This window comes from Vidua chalybeata, chromosome 11 (genome assembly GCF_026979565.1).
Source record: "Vidua chalybeata isolate OUT-0048 chromosome 11, bVidCha1 merged haplotype, whole genome shotgun sequence".
In the NCBI taxonomy this organism is placed as follows: domain Eukaryota; kingdom Metazoa; phylum Chordata; class Aves; order Passeriformes; family Viduidae; genus Vidua; species Vidua chalybeata.
The window spans coordinates 12,035,390-12,060,729 of NC_071540.1; the positions used below are offsets into that span (position 1 = coordinate 12,035,390).

At 42.5% G+C, this 25,340-nt stretch overlaps 1 protein-coding gene across 3 annotated transcripts in view; it reads right to left on the reverse strand.

Moving 5' to 3' along the window:
* Window positions 1-16,831, reverse strand: part of SLC12A4 (solute carrier family 12 member 4) — a 46,219-nt gene extending 29,388 nt beyond the window's left edge. For 2 of the 3 annotated variants that reach the window (XR_008432830.1, XM_053952837.1), the window contains exon 1: window positions 16,642-16,831. Coding sequence is in view for 2 of the 3 variants with exons in the window: in XM_053952837.1 (XP_053808812.1) it covers window positions 16,642-16,783 (142 nt within the window). In the remaining variant the exon portion in view is untranslated. Of the gene's footprint in view, window positions 1-49; window positions 328-15,888; window positions 16,175-16,641 lie in introns of those variants that run through there. The other variant, XM_053952838.1, reaches the window with a different exon arrangement.
* Between the last annotated feature and the right edge of the window lie 8,509 nt (window positions 16,832-25,340).

Below are 25,340 nucleotides of genomic sequence, written 5' to 3' on the forward strand. Positions count from 1 at the left end.
TGTATTCTCTCTGCCAGCGAGCAACAGCAGCAGCTTCAAAGAGACTTACTTGCATGGGAAGAGCGCGTTATCTCCATCAGTTTTGGAAGGGAGCGGATGTGACCTCGGAAAGCTACCCTGGGGAATTCTTGCCCCAGCTTCACCCGAGGACAGTTTACATCCTGAAGCACGAAGTCTCCTGGGCAAGCACCATCCTGTGACATGCGCACAGTTTTCCACATCCTTAGTTATCAAGTCTTTGGTTCTGGCCAGTAGCTATGTGGTGTTAGTTTTCATCATGCAAGATTGATTTGCAAGGAACATTTCTCAAAGAGGGAGCTAAATACTCTGCAACAGAGAATAATTTATTTGCCTTAGTCCCTAATTAATCTCAAATTTTGAGGTATTTAAGCTGTATTCCAAGTAGGCTAATGTTTCCTCTTCGTTTGTTTCATTTCTTCTCAGTCTTCATTATCTTTTGATAATTAAGGCATTTTATTTCTGAATGCTACCAGTTCTCTTCCAAACCAGATAATTCTATTGCAAGCACCACTTCAACTATACAGTTTATCTATAGCACAGATAACATCTCCAGCATAGTTCCCTGAACATTCTACTCCCCTACTCGGATATGGGCACAGGTCCAGAGAAAAAGTTCCTCATCCTGTGGATCACCTGAGTTCCTTAAAACATCAGAGATGATCCATGGAACAAAACCTAAAACACTCAAGTGTGCATGCTCCCACACATGCAAACACACCAGCTCAGGAAACAGAATAAAAGCAATAAATGGATGTCCAAACTTTTGTGTCACAGCCAAGAAAAAACACTGTGACTAAACTGTAGCAGATATTCTACTGACTGGTTTTACTTTGTTCTTCTCCAAAAGGTTAATGTTGTCATTACTAAAAAAAAAAAAATTAAAAGTATTAAGAACACGGAGGACACTATTCATGCTACTGCTTTCCTTCTGGAAGAGGATTAGGCCAGACAGACACAGTTTCCCTGCTTGAGCATGCTGAATGCAAGCCTTTTGTGCAAGCCATTGTGTGTTCTCAGGTCACTGAGGGATGAAATCCAGAATTTAGAGAGAATTACAAACAAAAGACACATATGAAAGTAACTAAAACACAGATTAGTGAGGATAAATGAAAGCTGAACAATTACACACAGTGATACATACTTTACACACTATTGTAAAGAAAAGACCAGGAAGCTTCACAATGATAAGGCCTATTCTGCCAGACTAAAATAATCATTGAGAAGGTGGCAAGAGCAGTTGCATGACTTGACCTGTCAAGGTTTTATTTGTTTTACTGCTAGTTTCTAAACTCCCTTACAAAAAACCACCACTCCCCTACTTCATCACATTCAGATAAAGAAGTGGAAATTAGTACATCTTAAAAAAACTACAGATTCTTTCGTCAGGACATGACTAAACCAGACATGCACACCTACTTATGGAAACTTGATCCACCTGGCAAGTTAAGATGTGCTGAAGGCACAGATGGACAGAGCCTGACCAGCTTTAGTCTGACCACACAGATAACAAAGTAAACAGAGCAATGCCAATTAAGCTACAGCAAGGTTAAAACATCAAAGAAAAAGCAAATTCTGAAGAGGGCTGAACTTTGATAAGAAGCTTCTTACCACTTTGCCTCTCCAGGCACATCAGAGCTGAGCTAATGCAAGTGGCAGAGGCACGCACAGCCTGCTCCCAGCACCTCAGGAGGAACTCAGCCTCCAACACGCTCTGGAGGCACGAAAGCTGCACAAAGCTCCAGACACTGCTGTGACCTGTGAGGGTGGCATGCAGGGCTGCCAGAATCCTCTCTGCCTCAAGTACCAGGTCTTGAGTGAGGGACTAAATTTCTTCAGATAATTTCAGTGCGAATCAGGGTTCAAGTCAGAGCTGGAACTGAAATGCTCAGCTTGACCAAGAAACACATTGGTTTATTTACCCCATTATAACCAACAAACAGCAGGTATTTCCTAGAAAACCAGGTCAAAGGATAGCCCAACACTCCTGACCTCAATGTAATTTAATTTCTGGAGCAGTGCAAGAGTTAGTATCTCACTTGTAATTGTACTGTGCATGTACAGGCTCCTTTGTGTCCACCACAGTAACAAACACTGTGATGAAATAGCCTGTCTAGCAGCTAACACCACATCTTGCTGTTATTCAGACACTATTTCACAAGTATTACTGGCTACAAAACCTGTGATAAAGTTAAGGGCACAAACTGAGCCATTTTCATGCACAGGGAACACTACTTGATCTGACAATTACAACAAAAAATATTCATACTTATAATATTTCATCTAGCAGTAACACAGGAATCTGAGTTAGAAATCAGAGTTGATACCCAAGTAGTTGCTGCAGGTTTCCCTTAATATGAGCAATCCAACAGCAGGCTGTTATTGCCAACTAATCCCACAGGCTCACTTCTCACTCAGGAGGAGATGGCTCAATTAGCTGACCCCTGGAGTGCCTCTCCCCATGCATCTTGACACGCTGCAAATTACCTCTAAAGAGAGCCTAACCTAAATAAAACCCTGATTTATAGGTATTTTAAGACAAGCAAAATGTATCCCACTTTGGGAAGCAAGTTAGTTCTGTGTGATTTATTTGTGTTGTCTCAGATTTTCATGCATCAGTATGTTCTGCAAATTTCTACACAAGTGGTAATTAAGACACAATTTACTTTGATTTTTGACCACAAAATCAAAATAGGTTTGCTACACTTAACTGTTCTCACAAGACCTAGAAGCAAATGAATACACCCAAGGTAAGTATTTTACTGGGGGAAAAAAAAAAAAAAAAAAAAAAAAGGAGAAACAATGGGATTGCTCCAAACAGAAATTATTGCATAATCAGGTTTTATTAGTCATATTATTTTGAGGGCATTTGTTCACAGCCTTATGGATAAAGTTTTAATATAAAAAGCTTTGTCCATGTCCATTTTTATCACACTTTGGGGGTTTGGTTTGTTTTTAACAGTTCTTGAGGCACCATTTCCCAGATGTCAATAAGGATCATGCTCACACTGTTCCTCCCAAAGGCTATGTGATGTTCAGAGTGTTCTTTCTGCTCATCACTTACAGGCCACCAAGACATGCAGGTCTGAGTATTGCTGAGAAACAAAAACTTCAACAATCTTGCTGGACTTTGCCAGCAGTCCAAGAACCCTGGTATCTCCACATTTCAGCAGCCAAGCACTCAAGAGTACTGCTGAAGTAAACCAAGAGACTGTCACTTTAGGATAACCTAAGAAACATGCAGACAACAATTTGATTTCAAATACATTCCAAGTCTGCTTCTATTCATGTGGTTCCTCACATGTGGCAGGACTAAACAAAACTCATTCATTCTCAGAATGGATGTAATGGAACATTTTTATTGGTTCATTCATGAGACTATATGAAATAATTCAATGTACAATTATGCTTTTGCAGATATCACTACCTTGACATTTCATTAACAGAAATCAGACATTGCTTCTTTTATTAAATTACTCACTTTCAACAATTTAGCAAAAATCCTAATCCAACATCAGCAGCAGATGAAAGTTATAAAGATAACTTTAATCAATAATAAAAAAACATCCTATCAGAAATATTTGTTTCTCCATGGACAACACACAACTAGCCAGAAACACAAAGAATTTCCAAAATGAAAATTCTGGTTACAAACTCATTTATGGCAGAACAGGCAGCTGACATCATGGGATCTGATAACAAGGAATACTTATTTTCCCTTTAGCTAAAGTAGTCAGTACTACCCAAAGCACTTTTTTTCATGAAAAAACAGAAAGTCATGATTTAACTTTTATATTTTTAAAAACTGAAAAAAATACCTTTCATATTTTTAAAAACTTCTTTATTTTGCAGTAGGAAAAGGACAAAAGTAGCAAAGTGACAGTCCAAGCTCAGAAAAAAAACATCTCTCAAAATGTTTTGAAAACTCCACTAAGTTCCTGCTTTGAGGCTGGGCTGGTTTAGGTGTGTGGGGGGTTTTAACAGAATTATTGTATTTACACCAGAAATAGGAGAAACAGGAAATAACCACTATTGCATCTAGTTAGACAAAACTCATTCACACTACAAACTAGGCATTGCTAATGAAATAACTAACTGCAATCTGTTAATGCCAGTTCACACAAGAACTTGGGCTACCAGGTCTTTGTCACTGAAGGTGGCAGAAAGCACAGCTGACCCAGTATTTTATGAAAATAAAGGCCAAAGTCACACTAGATAAGAACCCATGCAACAATGAGGCTTATGAGAGGAAAGTACAGCAGAATGAAAGGACAGATCTTTCCCTGGAGAGCTTTGAGATCCTCTGTACTTGAAACACAGGCTCACACAATCAGTTTCACTGGCAACACTGAATGCTCAGATGTCTGCTCCAGACACACATTTCCATCAGAAACTGCAGCTTAAACACCAAACTATTGACATTCCTGCTCATTTTAATAATGTATGTTGTTCATTCACTATTATAACATTATTATGCTATATAATAACATTATTTACTTCACTGTTAATTGACCCTGTCAATATAGTTTGAGTTTACTGGATTTTACCCAACTAGTAAAGCTGTGATTCTTAAAACTTATTACATACTACATTGCAGTACACATTTACCATCAATGATGGCACCTATAAAAGTGACACAAACAAAGCATAATTGTACCCAAAAAATAAAATTGGGTAAAATTAAATCCATGGATTAATGATAATTATAGTCATTCATCTGAACTAGTTCAGAGCTCAAAGGATGGCTCTTGCTTGTGCTCTGCTTGAAAGGAACAGCCAAAACTTTCCCAGACAACAATCTGTGCAACAGATAGGCTGGAGCAGAGTACAAAATTAAGTATACCATTAAGTACAGATCTTGGATTTATCCCTAGATAAACATGTGTGAAGACTTCTGCTGTACTTTGAAAAAATAGATTAGAGAACAGCCTTACCCATCAAGTTGTCTGACCTTACAAAACTCGAAGGATTTAACAATTTAATAACCCTGTGTTTCAGAAAGCATTATGACTTTATTTTTCAGTTAAGATACAATGAGAGTTTCAGAACACTTACAATTCTTTGTAGGTGCTAATATCAACATAAAATACTTACCCTTTAGCAATAGTTCTTTGACATTTTCAGTAACTTGGTTTACCATTATTCTTCTTCCAGCTCTTAGCACATGCTTTAGTAAATGCTTCCTCTGTGAAGTCCTGAGGATTGGACAACTTTAATAATATTGTATTTCCAAAAGAACTGTTTCTACCTGCTCTGACAAAGTGCTGGCTGCAATGTTGAATTGGACTGATCTCTTCCAAGAAGCAAGAGCTCCTTACAGAAAGTTAAGCCGACACTGATATAATCCTGGCATTATAATCCTTTCAGCACCAAGAAAATATACAAATATCAGGATCTTAGAGAAACTGCTACTTGTGAAATCTGAGCCCAGCCACATTTAAGAGGCACATTGCAGTTTGCACACTTACTCAGAAAAGCGTGCCACAGATCTGCTGCTTGCTGAGTGTGGACTCAGACAGGGTTTTAAACCTGCTAGTGCCACGAAAAGTGTAGCGCTGTGACGTTTGCCCTGCAGGCATTTCAGCTTTCAAGTGAAAACAGTGATCAGTATCTTTCCATCTTCAATACATTACAAGAGGATGACCCATTAATGGATGAACCACATGTGAGATCACAAAAAAAAAAAAAAAAAACAAACTAGCAACAGCAGGATGCAATGGGAGGTTTATATAAGATAAACAAGAAATACTAAATGATTCTAAGCACTTCATAATTACCAAAGCTCCCACCATTCTGCCCATTCACAAGGAGGTTTCTCTGGATACCAGCACACACCTCACTAAGACTTATCTACATGATGAGGTAGGTGCAGTCACCAGGAATACCTAGGCAATTAAAGATGCCAAGTCACTTTTGAGAAATTGGATTTAACAACTCACATCACTTGGGAGCTTTCATAATATAACCTGTCACTGCCAGATGAAAAAAAAACCATTATAAAAACAATCTTTACTTCACTGCAATCCACTTCAGAGGTTCTTTCATGGGGAACAACTCCAAAACCATTTCTTACAATGATCCTCCCCGAAACTCCATCACTTCACATGCATGAGGGCACCTCAGATACAGCACACCTATCAAAAAAATATAGGGAGCACAATTTTGGTATTTTCCCTGTCTCAGGAAAAACCTCTTATCTTGCTATGAAATGTTCTCACCTTCTCTGAAAGACTGCAACACACGTCTATGAGACCAGTATGCAGATTCCATGCAATATTCAATTCAAATTCACCTTTCTTTCTGATCAAATACAGAAAATTCTTTTCAGCCCCATCCATGTTCAACTGACCACGGCTTTATAGCACAAAAGAGAGAACAACAGGAAAAAAAAGTCCAAAAAATACACATTTGGACATACCTGTTCCCTCCTCCAGCTCAACACAGGCCAAAGAAACAATTGTACAGGCACAAACCTTGGAGTGAGAGAAAGCAGATGGGAACAGTGACCACTAAAAGCCAGTATTGCCACCAGCTCAAAAAACTTCCTACAGGGAAGAAGTGGAAAGAAATAAGGTAAGAGCCAGGATGCTAAATATGCTCCAGACATGCAGAAAATGACAGAAGAAAGGAGATTTAATTATTTTGAACATTTCAATGTATGTACATTCTGTACATTGCATACTACACAATGTGCATTTACAGACATCTATCTACTATCCATTCCTGGAGGACAGCAGAAAGACATTGGTAACCACTTACAAGCTGATTGTGAAACCCTGAATGTCATTCGTTTTCAGTCAGTTAACTCATACAGAAAGTGCTGAACATCAGATATTTCTTACATTTGAGAAGTACCGTGTTCCATGTGGAAACAAAGCTCATGAGAATTTTTTTAAGCTGAGGAAAAAGGAAAGGGGGAGGGAGTTTCAAGGAGGAGGAAAAACAAAAAAAAAAAGTTAAGCAAATCCAAGGATGACCTTTCAGCATGAAGTGCTACAAACAGCCAAAACTCACTCTAACTCTGGTCATAATACTCAGAGAAATTACAAGTCAGCATGATACTTCTCCAAGCAAAGGGAGCCACTCCTTCCCACTGAACATCTCAGAGGGTGGAGAGGGCTCTGACATTGCACATGATAAAGAGAAAACCACTGTTCTTCTAAAATACAAATATTTTGACACACATTTACAAAGAGCCCACAAGTCTCCCAAAACAGCAGAACATATTTCCCACAGTACAGACCAAGAGGAAGTCAGATATCTGGAGAAGCCACAGTGGCTTTTACCATCACTTTACAGAAAGTTCATGTGTTTGCAAGAGCATCAGAGCAAAGTAGGAATAACACAACAGCTTAGAGAAACTCTTCAAAGAGCAATTGGCAACATTAGATCACTTTTTTGCTTCACCAGTCAGGAATTAGGCAGCTGGAACACAATCTAAGTCAGAAAACACTCCAAGATGTATAACAGTGAGTTTGCTCCTGCTAAATATATGTTTCTACCAAAAAGTCTACAATACAGTGTCTTAACAGGGCAAAGGCAAAATACTGCAATTAAATAATTCTCTATGTTGCCTTGAGTTACAGCTTTAAAGCTCCTTGCATGTATGCTAAAAGGCATCTTAACACAAGGCAGATCATCATCCCAGTGTCTAGTTACATAGGATTGGGATTTACCAAACATGGCTCAACCATACCTCCTTTCATGACTGGCTACCATGTGGCAGAAATTAACCCCTGACATTGTCACCACATTTCCTGGAAGACAGAAACACATCAAGAGTGAGTGATTTGTGTTGGCCTAGACAAAAAAGACAAGGTAAAAGTTCCATGCAGGAGCTAAAGCAAGGGTTGGCTTGTAATGCTCTCAAGAGAGCCATGCCCCAGCACAGGGTGCAGAACACAAACAGGAATAAAGAGAAAAGAAGGGATGCTGTTGAGGGGATGGGAGTGGTCAAGTGGTACTACTACCAAACACTTCACATTGTGAAATCACAGGCTGGACAGTTAAAACCTTAGCAGAACAAAGCCAAAAAGACACAGGAGCAGAAGGTTCTAAAATCAGATCTGCAAGACAATTAACAAACTTCTACCTTTGTGTCAGCTCTGGACACAAATACACACTACAGCAAGTAGTAGAAAAAGTAAGATCAATTATTATTTAGAAGAGGATCAGCAAGACAAAGCTTCTGAATGCAAAAGTAGAAGGCAGAGGAGAAACAGTAATGTGCTGTCCTCCATCAGAGACAGCAGCAGCTATGCCATCCTCTTGAATTACTCCTAGTCCTGACTCAGATCTGACCTCCTACATGGAAATCCAGAGATGGACTTTGCACACAGTGACTAAGCTCAGGGCTATTCAGCTTGCAAGCAGAGACAGGGTCATAAAACAAAGTAGCATTGCTATAGATAATTTTATGGAAAACAACTATACTCCAGGGCATAAAAACTGTGCTTAACTGCAGCAATCAGCAATGTAAAGTATGCAAGAGCAAGTCTTAACAAGTTTACCCTTCTTAACTCAGCAAATGAGCAGCTTTGAATGGCACACCATAAAAATCCTCTTTTCCCTTTGACATGGAAGTGAAAGTCAGAAGGTTGAATGGTCTGCTTCATGATAAGAGGGTAAATGCAGCGATTGAATGATGTTCTAAATCCCTTAGATAAACAGAAGAAATTGCTGGCTACTGGCAGGAGATGAAACTGAAGGTTGGTAATTAGAATGCAGGGAAAAAAACCCATGTAGTCTTGTTGAAGCATAATTACCTTGAACCTATGCATAGCACAGTGTGCCTCTGCCCTACACATAGCTCTGCATCACCACTCCTCTGCCAGGGTCTGTTACACAATCCCTGCCAGGCAGCCTCCAACAGCAGCTCACAGCTCTGAGTCTCATTTCTAAAGCAATCGATGGATTGCATCCTCATGACAGTACAGACCATGTGCCAATCAATGAAAGAGCTGGGCTTCTAGGACAATGCAGGTCACTTGGGTGGAGAGAAAGGGGCAAATTAACCATTCTGCATTCAAGAGGATGGACCTGTTGGCCAAAAACCCAGGAGACATTAGGCAAACACAAAATGTGAATACCTGTGGCAAAAATGCTGGCATGGCATGCCTTACACAAAGGAGCTTCCTGGAGCAGCACTGTGACCATCAATACAGAGGTGGGATGATGACCACCCCTCCACCAGTCCCAGCCACCTCCTCCCTCACCCCTTGCCCAGCCATGCCTGGCACTGGCCTCATCTTCTGCTCAGCAAAATGTCATTTGATTTATATTTCCAATAAGTCTAAAGCTGCGTCCAGTCAGCAGAGCATAACTGCCAAGTTATCAAACTTCCCCATTCGTCCATAAGCTAATTGAGTAAAAGCTTTTTTGGGGCAATTAGCACTTTATTCTGCATGTCAAATTCCATCTCTCTGTCCTGCAGAGCACAAAGAAGATCAAAAGATGATTAAGAAAGAATTCCACCTGGTACCTTTAACTGCAACAAAAAATTGAGAAAATGTATTCCCAGAACTGTTCTGACCTGTACCTCTGCTGCTCAGACATGATTTAAGACTGGTGGAAAGCCAACAACCTTCTTTTCCAAGCCATACCTAGAACCCACCACAAAATCTAAAGCCCTGTTAAAAGCCTATTAGGAAAAAATGCTACTCCATTCGCTCCAGGAACTTCTTTCTATGGTTCAGAAGTGACATTTTGAAACTTGTGAAACACTGTTTAAAACAAAAGCTATAGGGAACAAATAGGCAGAAAACAGGCTACAAAATAACCTCTGCACACAGTTACAGATACATATACATATATGCAGTTACAGTATACAAAATGTTGTCATATTCAAATTCCAGAGAGGTTTACCCTACATGCACTTTAAGGGCTATTTTTCTGTGTAGGCCTTTTAAATTTAAAGACAGGCATACTAAATGTCACGTATTTGACTCTGTGAAAAGACTAATATTTTTTGTGTATTTTGTTATTTTGCTTGCATAAAACAGAGATATTGTTCGCTTGGCAACTGCTACAGCAGCCACTGTGAAAGATGCTCAGTCCTCCATGACAAAAATCCAAGTATGCTGAAAGAAATCATCCAAAGCAGCTCAACTGAAAGAACAAGAACAGTACTACTCATTGCTAAGGGATCACTTGGCAGTATTTAAACAGTTGCCTATTGAAAACTAATAATTAAGAAAGAGGTTTTACTAAATCAAACAAAAAAAAAACCAAAAAACTGTGAAACTTTATTATCTGAGAATAAAATTCAGCTTAGTACAATTAAGAGATGCAAAATTTCCAATTCAGGGCTTACTGAATACAAAGGAAACACCCCTAAAATGTAATTCAAATAGGCTTTAAACCATGTCTTAAAATGGTGCATTTTTTTTCTCTGTAATGCAGGTCACAGAAAAAAGTATTTAAAGAGCAACCTTGAACCAACAAGTTGAAGACATGGACGTTTTGATCAAAGAACTCTTGCTCCATGTATTGGTGCTAATAGCAATTTTTCTATAATTTAAAGCAGTCTGCACATTAATTGTTGCACCACAATCAAAAATAGATGTAAATCCTTAACTTGGTCTTGGAAGGCGAAACTCACCAAATGCAGCTTTCCTCTCCTGTGGCACTGGGTACCCCCACCCTGTTTCTGGCACTTCCAAACAAGGCAGTGATCACTAACTCTGATCTTTCTCAAGGTGGTTGTTCCAACCTCAGCCAATGGCATTTATTAGGTTTGGCTACATTTCCTAATCAATGAGACTGCAAACTACCTTAGTCTTCATTCTACAGAGAACTTTAGGCAAAAGCCAAAATTAAATTTTACATTGAAAAGCACATAAAAACTTATGCTTTACTTTTGTTGCAGCAGGGAAAAGAAAGCAGATGTCGCTATTTTCTTTGAGGAAGTGAAACACTGAAGAAATTTGTAAGGGGAGATTGAATAACACACACAGATCAATTTTATACATGGGAGAGAGCTGTAATACAAATACAAGGCACCCAAAAATGTACCTAAAGTGCTTTATAAAAGTTCAGAGATTGCATAGGAAATATCACCCCAGCATTATTAAAATATTCCCAAACTTAGACTCAACTCAAGTTTGGAATGGCAGCTTAGCAAGCACAGGCAGAGAGAATTAGGTAGAAAATCCATGTCTTTTCATGTACAACTGCTTAGTCTTCTAATGCAGGTGTTCTCCAAAACACCAAAAACCTGCAGCTGCAAAAGACCAACAATGTTGTTTGGGTTTTTTCAACAATCTCCTCCTAGTTTTTTGCACCATGCAGACCCACGCACTCACGGGTACGGGAGCTGCTTTCACAGCACTCAGACATATCACAAAGATTCTTCCCAGAGCTTTTTCAAATAACTGAAATACCAGAGAACCCACAGAAAGGCCCATGTTTTCCTATATTTAGCTAAGTCTCCTGTTCACCAGCAGCTGGCACCAAGATCCCCTTGGTACTGGACAGCTGCAGCCTCCCCAGCTCCGTCCTAATCACTGCACAAATTAGAAGAAGTGTGAGACATGCTTAGCAAAAGTAGCAGTTTATACAGCAACAAGAACTTTTTTGTTTTCCTAGACAAGCATTTTAACAAATTAAACCTTACTACACTACAAGTCAATAAAATAGAGTTATCGACCACAGGCTCCAGGAAAATTAGTTCCTCAGAAAAATTCCTTTGATTACAGGGTATGAAGAAGTATACACCACCTCCTTCACCCACCTAGCTATTATAAACAGTTAATTATGTCACAAAGCACTTTTCCACTCTCATTTTTCACATGCCAAACTCTTATCTTTCCTTATCTGAAGCAAGAGTCCACTCCTCTATGCACCTGTATTGCTGAGAAAAGCATTCTGGAATTCAGTACTGCAATCATTGCTGTGCTAATTGCTGATTGCTCAAACAGAAAGAAAAAGAATTGGGGAAAAAAAAAAAAAAAAGAAAAAAGGAAAGACAAGGAAAGAAGCCCTAACAACAAAAAACCAAAAATCTTCCAGGACTTCTGAAGTATGACCCTGCTGCTAAGACCCCTTTCAGCATCTGCAGTGAAAACCATAACTATTGCTGTGGATCCCACAAGTACTCTTTCTGAAAAGAAATAAATATTGACATATTTAGCACTGACAGGACACCTTTAATATCTCCAAATTTACACATCATACTTTTCAGAGACGGGAAACCAGATGCCAGCAGAACAGGAAAAAAAAAAAAAAAAAACAAAAACAAACACAACAACAAAAAAAACACCTTCCCATCAAAATGCCACTACACTGAAAAAGATGCAGTCCCCATTCCATTTTCAGTAAGAGAGTTAACAAATCACCAGAAAAGACAGTTCACTGACATCAGTTTTGCTATTCTCAGATTACTTTCTTTTCTCTGAAACAATTCAGAGGTTCTGCCTCAACTCCACCCTAGGCTGCCTCCTCTATGACCTCTTTCTGCAGCTTTTAGGCAACACAAAAAAATGCTGAAGACACTTGTGCTACAGAGGTCATGCAGAACTATCCACAGTGACCACCATAACAGTGCCATTTAGCCACACTGCTGCCAGTGGAAGTTCTTAAGACAACTTAAATGTTATCTGGACATGTTTCTGTTGTCCTACGTACCCCTACTGTCTAATTTATTACATGACTAATTTTATCTTATCTCTGAACTTGGCCAAAACACCTACATGTAAGAATTAAGCACTTTGAAGAAGAATTTTTGAAAGATTTATGGGTCCCCATTAGAAGTATCTTCAGATATTTTCATGTGAGCTTAGTTCCAAGTCTTGCAAAAGACTGAAAATCTTTACCAGTAACTTACCACACATTAAAGCAGTGAACCAGGAAGTTTAAAGTAAAAGCATGCTGCTATCACAGCAGAACTTTACCCACATTTTCCAAAGCAGCTCACTGCAAATGAGCAGCACAATCTGCTGCTGCACAAGAACACTGAACACAGTGACACAGAGTGTAAGCTCAAGGTAAAGGTCGCAAGTCTGGTTAGAGAACTCAGGGCTTGGAGGAAGCCATGTGATAACTGGAACATGAGCAGAGCAATTCCTTGGCAAAACCAAGGGTGGCAGCTGACCAAAGCTTGTTAGTGACACCAAGCTGATTAGTGTCTCGTTTCCACACAAAAGTCAAGGGAAGATAAATAACTTCCCACAGGACACATGACATTGCCACACTTTGGTTAACTGGGTGCACAATGACTGTGGAGCTGAGATTTCTATTAAAGCAAAGTGGATTTGGTTTTTTAAACACTATTCAGACCCCACTGTCCCTCTTTTTGCCCTGTGTACCCAACCTAATATGCTGGCTTTATTTCAAAGACAGAGGGGATGCCAAATTCACATTTCTCATCCCTGACGATCCATAAAGAAGGGCTCACGTGTTTATCATAGGATCACAGGATAATTCTTTGTACTTCTTTTTCTAAATGAAAGATGTCAAAGTCTATTACAAGCCGTGGCAGTCAGTGGAACCTACTTAGAAATAAAAGGCTGATTTTATTCACAAGCAAGCACTGGAACTATCTGACAAGGCTAAATTATTGCACACTGACTAATGTCTCCTTATGGAAATGGTTGACAAGAAATTCTTTTGCAGAACAGTTTCACATCTGCAGATGAGAAACCCTATCATTTGATGTCCTAAAAAAAGCAAAATTCAGGAAAAAAAAACCTTCAAACCCAGAGATATGACAAATGAAGGCAGCAGTAAAAAGATCAAACCTAAAAAAGAATCCATCAGAATCATAAGCAAAAGCCTAAGATATTGTGCAAGGAGTACTGCACAACACAGCCACTGCCCTGCAGACTGTTACAGAGCAGCCATGAACAGTTACAGTGCCATGGCCACACTCTGGAAGGGCCATGTCCTTACTGAGTCACCTCAACCAATCCAATCTAACTGAGCAATCCAAACAAGTCTTGAAATCGGGTTCTAAATAGCAAGCTGACAAAATAAAATCTTCCAAGCAGAAGGTTCACCAGAACAACTACAAACAGTTTCTCACACTGCCTGTGGTGGAGCTGCTTGATGGCACAGGAAGTCTGGACCATGGGCACTGCTCAGGCAGCTCTGTGTGCATCCATGTGTCAGTATCAACTGTGTGCACTTTGATAAGGCCACAACCTACAACTTGAACTCTGCACTCAAGTCAGTTTATCTTATCTTGAATCAGTGGCATCCCCAACACCAACAAATCCTTCCATGAGCCCTGTAATCAGCTGCCACAGAAGGCTCTGCAGGGTCACCCTCTTGCCTCCAGTCTGCAGGCTCCAGCCAGTGCTGAACAGCTCTGAGATATTCTGCCTTCAACAGGAGCTTCCACCTCTGCTGTGTCATACCATCAACACCCGCTGTGTGAGAGGCCAGAGTAGCTGCACAGGATGTAGAAACCAGCACCAAAACCAAAAGGAATAACAAAAGATTGAGTCCAGATTCCCCTCTACAGAGCTACAAACCCAAGAAACCTAGGGAAAAACAGAAAAGGCTAGTGGGGAGACAGAAAAGGCTTGTCAGGACAGGTAGGCAAGACACATATCTTTATACACACACCCTGAGGATATGAAACAATACTTAATTACTGTGAAAGTAAATTAAAAAATGGAAGGCAGTTAGAGTTCAAACAAAAACAGAACTAGCTACCATATATTAGTAGAGAAATTACTAGATATTCATCAGCTTTAAAATAGAGAGACTCAGCTAACTTCCAGCAGCATGGTTGTGCACTGCAGTTGGGACAGCAGCACGTTAGAGGCCACAGCCTGCCAGTGACTGATGGACTGTGACAGGAGCCGAGTGGCTATCCTGAAGTGTGCTGGTTGCACACATCCTATAGGCAGCCTCATACCCAAATAAGAAGTGGTTTGAGTTGGCCTTCCTTTATCCGCCATGGCTGCAGCTCCCACAAGCCACACTTACCAACCCATGGCCAAAGCTAGCTACTGGAAAAAGCATTCCACGAGGTGTCCACCCTGACCTGCCGAGACGGGTAAAAAACACCTGCTACTTTCATACACACAGGGACTATAAGGTAAGTAGCCTGAGAGTAAAACAGTCCTATTTTACAAAACAAATTAAAGGCCCTGCACAGCCTTTAGGGCTAGTGCCTCAAACTGTCTGTGGTAATAGACAGCTTGGGAAAAGCACCTCCCTTTCATCATCCTAAAACACCCACACTGGGCATGGAAAGAACGGGCATTGGGGCTATGTAAGCAACTTGGTATTCTAAATCTAAAATTTCCTTGAAAATGATACAAAGGAAAGAAACTCCCAATGCACACATATTGGAGATTGAAAAGCATATTCTCAGAGAAATGAGCAAGTTAACATGGCAGGAACTGAACTTTGCTCTTATGACAGTTGAGTATCACTCAGCAAAATAACCGTTGTCTTCCTTAAGCACAGGCCTGAGCAGTGCAGGCTCCCTTCAGGGATTACTGTACATTCAGTAACATTTGCAGTCTGAGAAGTTTGACTGCACGGGCAAGGAAGATCAGGTCAGGTGTTTACTGCTTTTTCTTCTGTTGCCTAGAGTCACTCATGATTCACAGAGGGTAAGTCAGATTCACCAAATGAGCCCATGGGAAGATCCTCTTCCTAAAGGTTACAGAAAGCTAAACATAACCAAGGCAGAAAAAAAAAGGAACAGATTGCACAAAGAGCTAAAACAACCTTGTACCAGGACTACACTACTGCCCAAATCTAAGTGTCCTTCACATTCCCACTAGAAACACTCACTGTATTTAAAGTGATTTATAGCTAAAAGTCACAGCAAAACACCAAGACAGGCTGAGCACTGATACCAGCTGCCTAGTTAAAGAATGTACTTCTCACCACCCAAAATCCCCTCCTACTTACGTGATCTTCTTCAGTAATTGGAATAAATTAACCCCTAAGAAAAAGCAGCTCTGCCTGGCAGGAGCAGTTGAGAGAGCCAGACAGGCACAAAGCACTTGCTGTAGTATTCAAGGGCCCGGTTTGCAGAAGAGAGACCTTGCTGGGCAGCCGCGTTTTTTAAGATGATATAAACAAGTAAAGCAGACACCGTTAAATTCGGCTAGTTTAACTGAATTCTCTATCACCCGTTTATTTTGGCAGTGGAGCGCTAAAAACATCTGAGTCTATCTCCACGTACTCTTATCACCTCTGGAGAAGGCAGCTTGTGGGAGCACCGATAAGAGCTATACCCCGCTCCCCGCCGCACCCCGGGCTATCACCAAGCGGCTGGGGGGGGGGGCGGAGGGAGCCCCGGGCTGGCTCCTGTGCGCTCCGGGGAACCCCGCGTCCAGGGCATCCCCGGGTGCGCCGGGCGGGCTGCGCTGCCACCGCCCGCCCCGACCCGGCCCGGCCCGGCGGGCTGACACGGGCGGCAGCGCTGCCCCGGCGCGCCGGGCTCCGCGTCCCGGCCGTGGCAACATCGGAGCCGCCGCCCGCCCGGAGCATCCGGGGGCTTCTCCCGCGGGCGCCGCACCCCGAGCAGCCCGGCAGCCACCGCCAGCGCCCCCGCCTTTGTCTGTGCCGCAGCCGGCGGCAGCGGGGCGGGGAGCCGGGCTCGCCCGAGCCCCCGGAGCGTGGGCACCGCCGCCCCCCGCCCCGGCCGTGCCCGCTCACCGTCGGAGCTGACGGTGTCGTAGGAGTCGCCGGGGGCGGGCGCCGCGGCCGGTTCCCGGTAGTCCACCCAGCTGAGCCCTTCTACGCTGTCGTACTCGGCGCGGGGCTTGTCCTCCACCGGCACCACGGTGAAGTGCGGCATGGCTGGCGGGGCGGAGAGGGCTCCCCGCGGCACCGCGGCGAGGCAGGCGGGACGCGGCGCGGAGCCGGCGGCGCATTCCTGCCCCGTGCGGTCACTTCCTCTCAGGAAACCGCGCTCCTCAACTCCACCCATTCCAGTGCGAGCGCCGGGGCGGTGCGGATCCCGCCGCCCCCGGGGCCGCCGGGCGAGCACCGGGCGCGGGGGCGGGGGTCGCTCCGCCGGGCGGCCGCGCTCAGCAGCGGGGGCGCGGAGGAGGGGCCGGAGGCGGCGAGGCCAGCGAGGGGAAGGGGGAGCCTTCCTCCCGCATTCATCGTGACAGGAGCCGGGCCCGGGGGCGGCGGGAGCGGGGCGGGGCGGGGCGAGCGCCCTCCGCCCGCCGCCCTCCCTTGCGGGCGCTGCCGGGCTGCCTCGGGGAGGAAACTTCCCTTCTGCCGTGGCCCCGGCTCCCTCCTCCGCCGCCGCTGCCGCCGCCGCCGCCATTTGCTAGGCGGGAGCGATGCGCGGAGAGCGGCGGTGGGGATGGAGAGCCGGGTGGTCCCGGAACGCCCGGAGGGACAGGGTGGTGCGGGAAAGCATCAGCAAGTGAGCCGCGGGCAGGGGACCCGAGAGCCCCGCCGGGCCGGGCAGCGAGAGCACTTAATTAGGGGTATCACGGCTCCCAGCAGCCGGTTGCAGCCCGGCGTGGGGCTGGCGGAACAGGCGGAAGGCGCAGGGGTGTGCAGGGTGCCGGTGCCGGGCGATGTGCAGCTGTCCCCGCTTCCTGTGCCTGCGGTGGCAGCGCCGCGCTTTCCCTTGTGCTCGCTCTGGCGCCGGCGACGAGAAACCCTGGCAGGGACGTGGCAAGCGGAGCGAGCCCAGGGGAAACGGGGAACATGGCAGCGCTGAGGGCGTGCGGGGAGCGCGGGCAGGGCGCTGCCTGCGGAGATTTGCATGCGGGCCGGGGCCGAGGGTGTTGGTAGCTGTACGCAAAGCAGCCAGTTGCTAAGGCAGCAGACGATGGACTGTGGCCCTGCCGCTCAGACAGGGGCTGCGGAGCCGGGGGACACCATTGTTCGGTCCCACTCTGGAGGCAGAGCGGTGACATCCCCCCCGTAAAGCTCAGGGCACGCCAGCCACCCAACCTCTTCCCCTCGAGTGAGCAAAATTAGATATTGCCTTCACGTTTGTAGAAGCTGGCGCCAACAGTGGGTATCTTGGCCTTCATATCGTATATGGTAGCCTTCACATGAAGTTTAAACGTGAATTAGTAGTTGATAATGCCATTTATTGTCTGCATTTGAAAGCTGGCCTTGATAGTAGAAGGACAGTAGAAGGATCATTAGGGAAAAAAAAAAAAAAAAAAAAAAAAAAAAACTCCGGAAAACAATTTCTGTGTTTTACTGTGGATTCTCAATTCAAACTAATTCTGCAGATTTCTGTAGAGTAAAATATTCCCTAATCAAGAAATGGATGTACAGTGACAAGACATTCCAGCACAGATGTAAGATTTGTCTTTGGATCACACAGGAGTCACAGGAGGATACAAAGCTTAGAGCAGAGGAAGGGGCTAAGGCTGGACCAGGGAGCGACCTGGACCTTACCCCCAGCTTTCTGAACATGTCCTGCCTTTCTCACAAAGCACCCCCCCAGGTCACTGAGAGGAAGAAAAAATTGTAATGAGCAGGAGAGAGACAAATGCAAGGGAGAATGCTTTGTTCATGAGAACTGACTAATAAGTCTACTTTTAATTAGTTGGGGTTTGAAATGAACATGAAGATCCATGCTGTGGAGCGACTGCTGCCAAGGGGGTACAGGTCTCTCAGTTCACTTAGCACAAGGTTGCTGGTGGACCACCTCTGGGGCAAGTCAGAGTAATTCCACCTCTTGGTATTGATCAGACAGGTGGAAAGACTTCTAAGACTCCTGTGCTTTCATATAACCTACATTTTACTTTTGACACTCAGCTCCGTTGGGGGACACAACAAGGATCTTCATGTGGCCGTGCGTATCTCTGTATGCCTTATCAGTTTTGGAGGAGATTGAAAAAAAAACCAGAATTTCCTCTTTTGAAAACTCCTAGTTTCTTGAAGACTTAGGGTGAGATTTTTTTTTTTCCAGTAACCCTAAAATGAGCATGTTTGTAAATGTGGTCCCCTGAGATCTATGAAGTTTTACTAGGAATTTCTCTGATCAAGCAATAATTTTATTGCCCAAAGGAAAGTAGAACAATGGCCCAAAAAGTAGAATTTTCTGGTGTACCCTCTATGGTTGAATTATGTTTCATTGGTGTTCATTAAACGTTTGACACAACAAGCTAAACCCCACCAAGAAAACAGGAAAATTAATTGATAGCGGACAAATAATTTTGTATAGAAAAGGGGCAAGATGCTAATTCACCATTCAGCATGTTTCTTCATGTTCAGTCTTCTTTCCTCTTTTCATCTTTATAAAGCTTTTGAGTGAAAGTGTCTGTTCTAAGTAAGCTGGCCTAGAAAAAGGAGGCAGGGACTGCCTCCTCCATTCACTTTGGAGAAATAAGTCTCCAAAGTTAATGTTTTTGAAGTCATGCTTGTTCAGGAAGAAGCATTAAAGTGGGTGCTTCCTTCTCATGGCACTTTAGAAAGCAGATGAGGCAAGGAGACACCACTCTTTAGGCACCAAAACTGCATCTGTGCCATCACAAAACATTTTAGTATCATAGAATCAGTGGTACTGAAATTGTAACCCGTGAGCAGAAAAAGTTAAAAAAAAATTTAGACTCCTGCACGTATACCAGCAACTCCCTTCTCTGGAATGGAAGCTATATCCAAATGCCTTAGGAGGGAATTGAGCCCTAGGAAACCATTCAAGTCTATTGATGCAAAAATATTTCTTTTGTGTAAGGACAAGGGTTCTTTACTGATTTGCAGAAAGACCGTATGTAGAGCTGAGAAATTGTCTACCCAGATCAATTTTGTTTAGCATCTGGTTTATAAGTGAACACAATTTCAACCTGGATGATTATTTTTTTTTTTTTCTGATGATAATAAGTGACTGTTACTTGGAATGGTATGAGTGGCCATCATAAGCTCAGAAGTTATCTGATATGAATATGATGCTGCAATGAAACTGGATGATCTACAATACTACAGTATTTACCTGAAACAACATTACTATCTTTTCATTAAATAAAAGGGATTAAAATTACCTGTTTTTTACAAAGCTAAATAGAATTTTTAGGGATTATGGTTTCATATCAGTACAGACTGGTCAGTGAAGACAAAAAGCAGAGAAAATAATTTCCATTTTCTCTCTTTTTTTTTTAATCTTTCTACACACCCCACTCCAATATCAACAGAGAAAAACTGCACTTCTAAGAAAAAAGGCTGGTGGTTTCACAGAAAAAAAAAAAAAAGTTCATCTCTGCAGAATCTTATTAGATTCTTAGAAGGCTTACTAGAAGAGAAAAGTATTTTCTGTATTTTCAATAGTCTAGTTTACACTAGACTATTCAATAGTCTAGTTTCACTGATTTACAGCATCAGTGAAATCAGCAGCCTAAAGATCAGCACATCCATCATCTCCCCTCTGATACACAACCAGGAACTGCTTTTAAATTGGTACTAACTACTAATCATGCAATCAAAGGCACAGTTCAGTTCTTCATCAGTAAGCCGCTGGATGTTTGTGAACCACCTTAAGCAGGTAAAGCTTCCAGCTGAAAGGTCAGTGCCCCTCCACAGTAGAAAACTGTGTTTTCAACTCAAAGGCTGTGTGAGAAACTGTGAGTCCTCCAGAAGGGTAGTTTAGTCAACTGCTGTGGAGCCTGATAGAAATCCTCAGGGCAGGCAAGTGAGGTCAAGTTTGCCTTGAACACTTCTTCCTGCAGGTGCCCACCTCTGAAGCACTAAAAGGGAGCTTGGCTTTCAGAGCCCAGCGTGAGACAGGGACTGCACACATCCCCAGCTGCCAGACAGGCTTGGCTCCCGTGTGCAGGGGGTTTCATCCCTTCCCTGGCAGGCAGCCCTCGGAGGTTCCCCCAGGAGAGAATTACCATCAGGATTTGTTAGCCCTTCCAAGGGTTCAGCCCTCACAAGGGACATGGTGCACATGAAGGCCGTGGTGCACGAGCTCTGGAGCATTGTTAACTTCCAGACTTGCAACGTGATGTTAACCTCAATCAAACAACAAAAAAGCATCATCATTTCAATTCCTTCTCAAAGCAAGTGATTTCCCATTTGTTTAAAGGATAGACACAGCATCTGAAACTGTTTGAGAACAGCTTTTCTTATCTTTTATTCTTCCCAAATTTCATGGAGAAATATCTAATTTTAAGTAGTTTCTTTTTTTCTAACTAGGAAGATCAAGGCCAAATGAAAAGTATCATCTGTAGAAATAAATCATTACATTGCAATTCTGATATTTTTTTTAATTCATCTCTAAAATTATGTTGCCCCTAACACAGCAGGGAATCTGTAACTGTTATTTATAGGTTCAGAAGATTTTTCCCACTAGAGTGGAACGTGGGTGACAAATGGCCAAGAGCTGACCATCAGAAATAAAATAACAAAACAAAATTCACCTCTGCCAAGGCACAGTTTCCCAGGACATCAGGCTTGGCAGGAATTCTGCCAGTTCATGGCCAGCATTTCACCAGAGTGAACTTTGGTTTTCAGCACATTCCTGCTTCTCCACATGCGAGGATCACACCAGCCTTGTGGACAAAGCAGGCTGGAACTGCCAACCTGGCTGTGAGGGTTTGTCACTCATAAAGAGCAGGATCCAGTGCCCATGGCAAGGACAGGCAGTGGCTGGAAGAGATCCTTTGGAGAGGACCACGACAGGAACATCCATGTGATAAATGCTTGTAGGAGATGCAATGTGCAATCCTCCACAGGCCATTTCCAGGAGAAAAGTAAGGCAAGGAAAGGCCACACTGTAACAAGACAGAAGCTCTTCTGCTAAAGACAACTGGAAATTTTGCTATTCTGCTAGAAAACATATCACAGCTTAAACATTAAAAGACCACAAGAGGACACTATAGTGCCACTTACCTTCAAAGTTTATTTACTTTAAGGAACTTCTGCTTCACTTGTAAAATTATTTATAACTGTATTTGATGCACAGAATAGCCATTTCTACAAAGAAACTTTGTAGAAAATTCATCTTTAGAAACTGAAAAGTTGCTTAGTCTTTGAGGTACCATTTCTTTCCTACTCACCCAGGTTCTGCACATTCAAATAAGAACAACTATATCAAGGTTTTCTACAACAAACTTGTTAAACATGGCAGTAATTTTCAGTGTAGAATTAAGATGGTGGAAAAAATACTACTCTGTGGATCAATTTTCAGATCAGTTACATTTTTAGCATGGGTAGATTTGTCATGGTCTATTTATTTTTTAATAAAGGGCTCAGAGAGGAAACTGAGCCCAGGCCTGGACAAGATTCTTGAGATGCTGAGTTTATCTACAGGAGGAAACTCAGAAAGATTAATCCACATCCAAAGCTGTATTAAATTTTTTTTCAAATATTTGTATTCCAGACTAAAGGGACCTTCTTTTGATTTGTGTGATGAAACTTGTATTAGCTTCAGTTTTAATCTCACTTAGTTTGATCTTTATTTTCTTTCTCAGCAGCAACCCTCAGGGGAACTTGAATTCTTGTTTCCTGGGTTTTATATTTTCCTTTAATTGCAGAACTGACAAAAGAAATGTTTTATAAAAACAGATAGACCAGGTGCTGAGAAAGGGATTCAGAGGAAAATATCCATTATACAGAGGAAAGAATCATCTTAATGGAGTTTAAAAAACAGTCTGGGGAGAAGCAACAGCAAAAGAGCAGAATTAAGTGTCTCTCATTTGAGTTCTGATTGTTAGGGCCAGAGCCTTAATTAGAAGCAGCAACATTTTTCCGTTGTAAGATAAATGCTGAGCTTTGTTTACTTAGCTTGTTTGTTTTTTTTTCCCTCCACTATTTGTTGTCTCATGACAGAGAAGCAACTGAACCAAGTCCAATACCTCTCTGAGGTCAGAGTTTTTGGAAAGAGGGTTTTGTTGTTGCTTTTGTTTGCAAAAAAATAAAAAAGTCATAATGCAGTTATAAATAAACATAAAGGTTAGTGAGGAGCTTTTTCCATTTCTCTGGTGTCAGAAGATTTTTAAAAAAAGATACTTATAATAGCATCAAATAACCATTCCCATGTCAAGTTGTTGTTCTATGTAGATGTAAGGCTTCTAGGTAAGATAGCAAGACAAAAAATGAAGACCAGATTAACAAAGGAAGAAAAAAAAAAGAAGAAAATGATAATTCTTGAACCACTAAACCAAGCCTTCCAGAACAGTCCAAGTAGGGTTATCCAGGATCACAGTCTGTCCTGGAGACGGTTCAGAAGATCAACTAAAATACTGCTCTTGGTCTGCAAATTAAATCCAACAAATCTTAAGAGCAAATAAAAGTCACTATTAGTGGGAAGAATCTTCTGGTTATTTATTTCCTTTGCAGTTTAAACATGTTATGTTTTCAGAATTCGAAGCAATTTGATAATTTCTGTATGTATAAATCCAGAAAGAGCAAACAGAACTGCTGCTTTCAATAGCAAATGGAAGAAATCCAAGTTGTTGCAGTCTCGCTCTGCTTTTTCACTCCTCCCCTCCCTGAACAATGAGCATGGTTAACCCAATCACTGACACCATCAGCAGGAAACTCATCCCTTGAAGGAGGAAAAGTTTTCTGCAAGACCAGCTCGCTGAACCAGCTTAGACAAACACCAGTGCTGTCTCCAGACAACCTGCAACCAAGGACAGAGCAGTGCAGCAGCCACAGCTGGCTCTGGCATGAGCTGCTGGGCACTGCTCCTCACCCCACAGCAGGACGGGATGCAACAGCTGGCTTGGCAAAGTTGGTTCTGTGGTACAGATGCCCACTGAACCTTAGGTGTAAAATCAAACAAAGTTAATGAGCTCACATGCATATAGGTGGTTAGACTTAATGCACAATGTTTGCTGACCTTGAAACAGAAATATGCTGGCATGTTGCTTGAGCAACTCAATGACAGGCAAGAAAGAACATAGGTGTTAAGCAGAGCTGAGTAGTTTGTATCCGATGTAAAACATGCAGGAGTCCTTCCATGGCCCAGACAAGTCACCTGCTGGGTGGAAGTTTGGTACAGGGGCTGAACTACTCAGATTTTAGGTGACAGAACTGTCACGTGTGTCAGACCAGCAGCAGACTTTGGAGGTTTGGTTTCTAGCATCACCACTTGCCCGGATGAGACAGCTCAGAACTGAAGTTATTTATTTCTGTGGATGCTACAGTCCATTAGTCAGGAAAAGGATAGTACTGGGGGAACGGTCCTGGCACCAACCTTTTAGAACCAAATCAATAGTCTGCATCAATATTATGCCTGTAGTTCTTGGCTGCTCATATCACATATGTTAAAGTATGAGCCTTTGATTGTTTAAGATGCCTTCAACTTTGGGTCTTTTGAAAATCAGCCTAAGGTGATAGATTTTGAGATTTACAGAAATATTAATAAATATTTTCAGAATTCATGTTAGCACAACTCATTATTTAGAAGAGGTAAGTCATGACTTGCATTCTTTCGTTTGGCAGCCAGCAGAGCTTATTACAGTTTGTATCTCTGGTATATCTGGTACATCACTGATACCAGCAGCCATAATAGAACCTGTCAGCTGAACTTGAATGCCTTTGAATTACCAATGCAAATGGCTGTTATTAATTGGGGCAGGGCAAAGGCATTCAATTGCAGCATGAATCATCCTCCCATTGGGAAGCAGAAAACAGAGTACAATCATTTTATGCTTGAGTTCTTACAAATGCAGAGTTGTGAATACTACAAGTTGCTGTCAGGGCTGGAGGCATTAGCACCAGAGTGAAGGGTCACTAGTCTGAGAGCAGTCACAGCTGTATCTTACATGATTTTACTTTAGAAATTAATTTCTAATAAGATGTCTTCCTACCATGCTTCAAGTTGTGTGGTTTTGATTGTTTAAGAAAAATAAATTAGCTGCATCTATTAAATAAGCTAGATAACATGGATAATCAGTGCACAAGATTTCATCTGTTGATTTTGCCTTCTGATTTTGTTTCACACAAGCAGCTTAACTGAAGCATTCTGAATTAACATTGTAACTGGTATTAATGGAAAAGGGACTTTTAGATCACAACACATCTGGGAGAAGTGCTGTGAGGCTGAGGTTATCCTAACCCTGATGCAGGCACCCCGCCTGGTTCCCCTTTTGCCTTGTTCTCTATGCCTTAACAGCTTGAGCAGGGATTTGCTGCAGGTAACATTGTCCTCATGGATTCACTGCAGTGACTGATCCCTTCCCATGGGCACTTGCTTGGATGGGTTTAGCAGAATCTGAATTTAGATGAGGCTGACTGCCTATATCCAGGATTAAACCTACTTGAATTTCAAGCAGGGGCTTGAAGGGCAACCCTTCCCTCTGTTATCGACCCTGAGTGCTCATATTACTCTGACCTTCTTTCTGCCACAGGGGTGTGTGGTTCTTTCAGGGTCTCGTGGGCTTCTGAACATCTACACTGTTTTATGAGATTACACCAGTATCCTTACA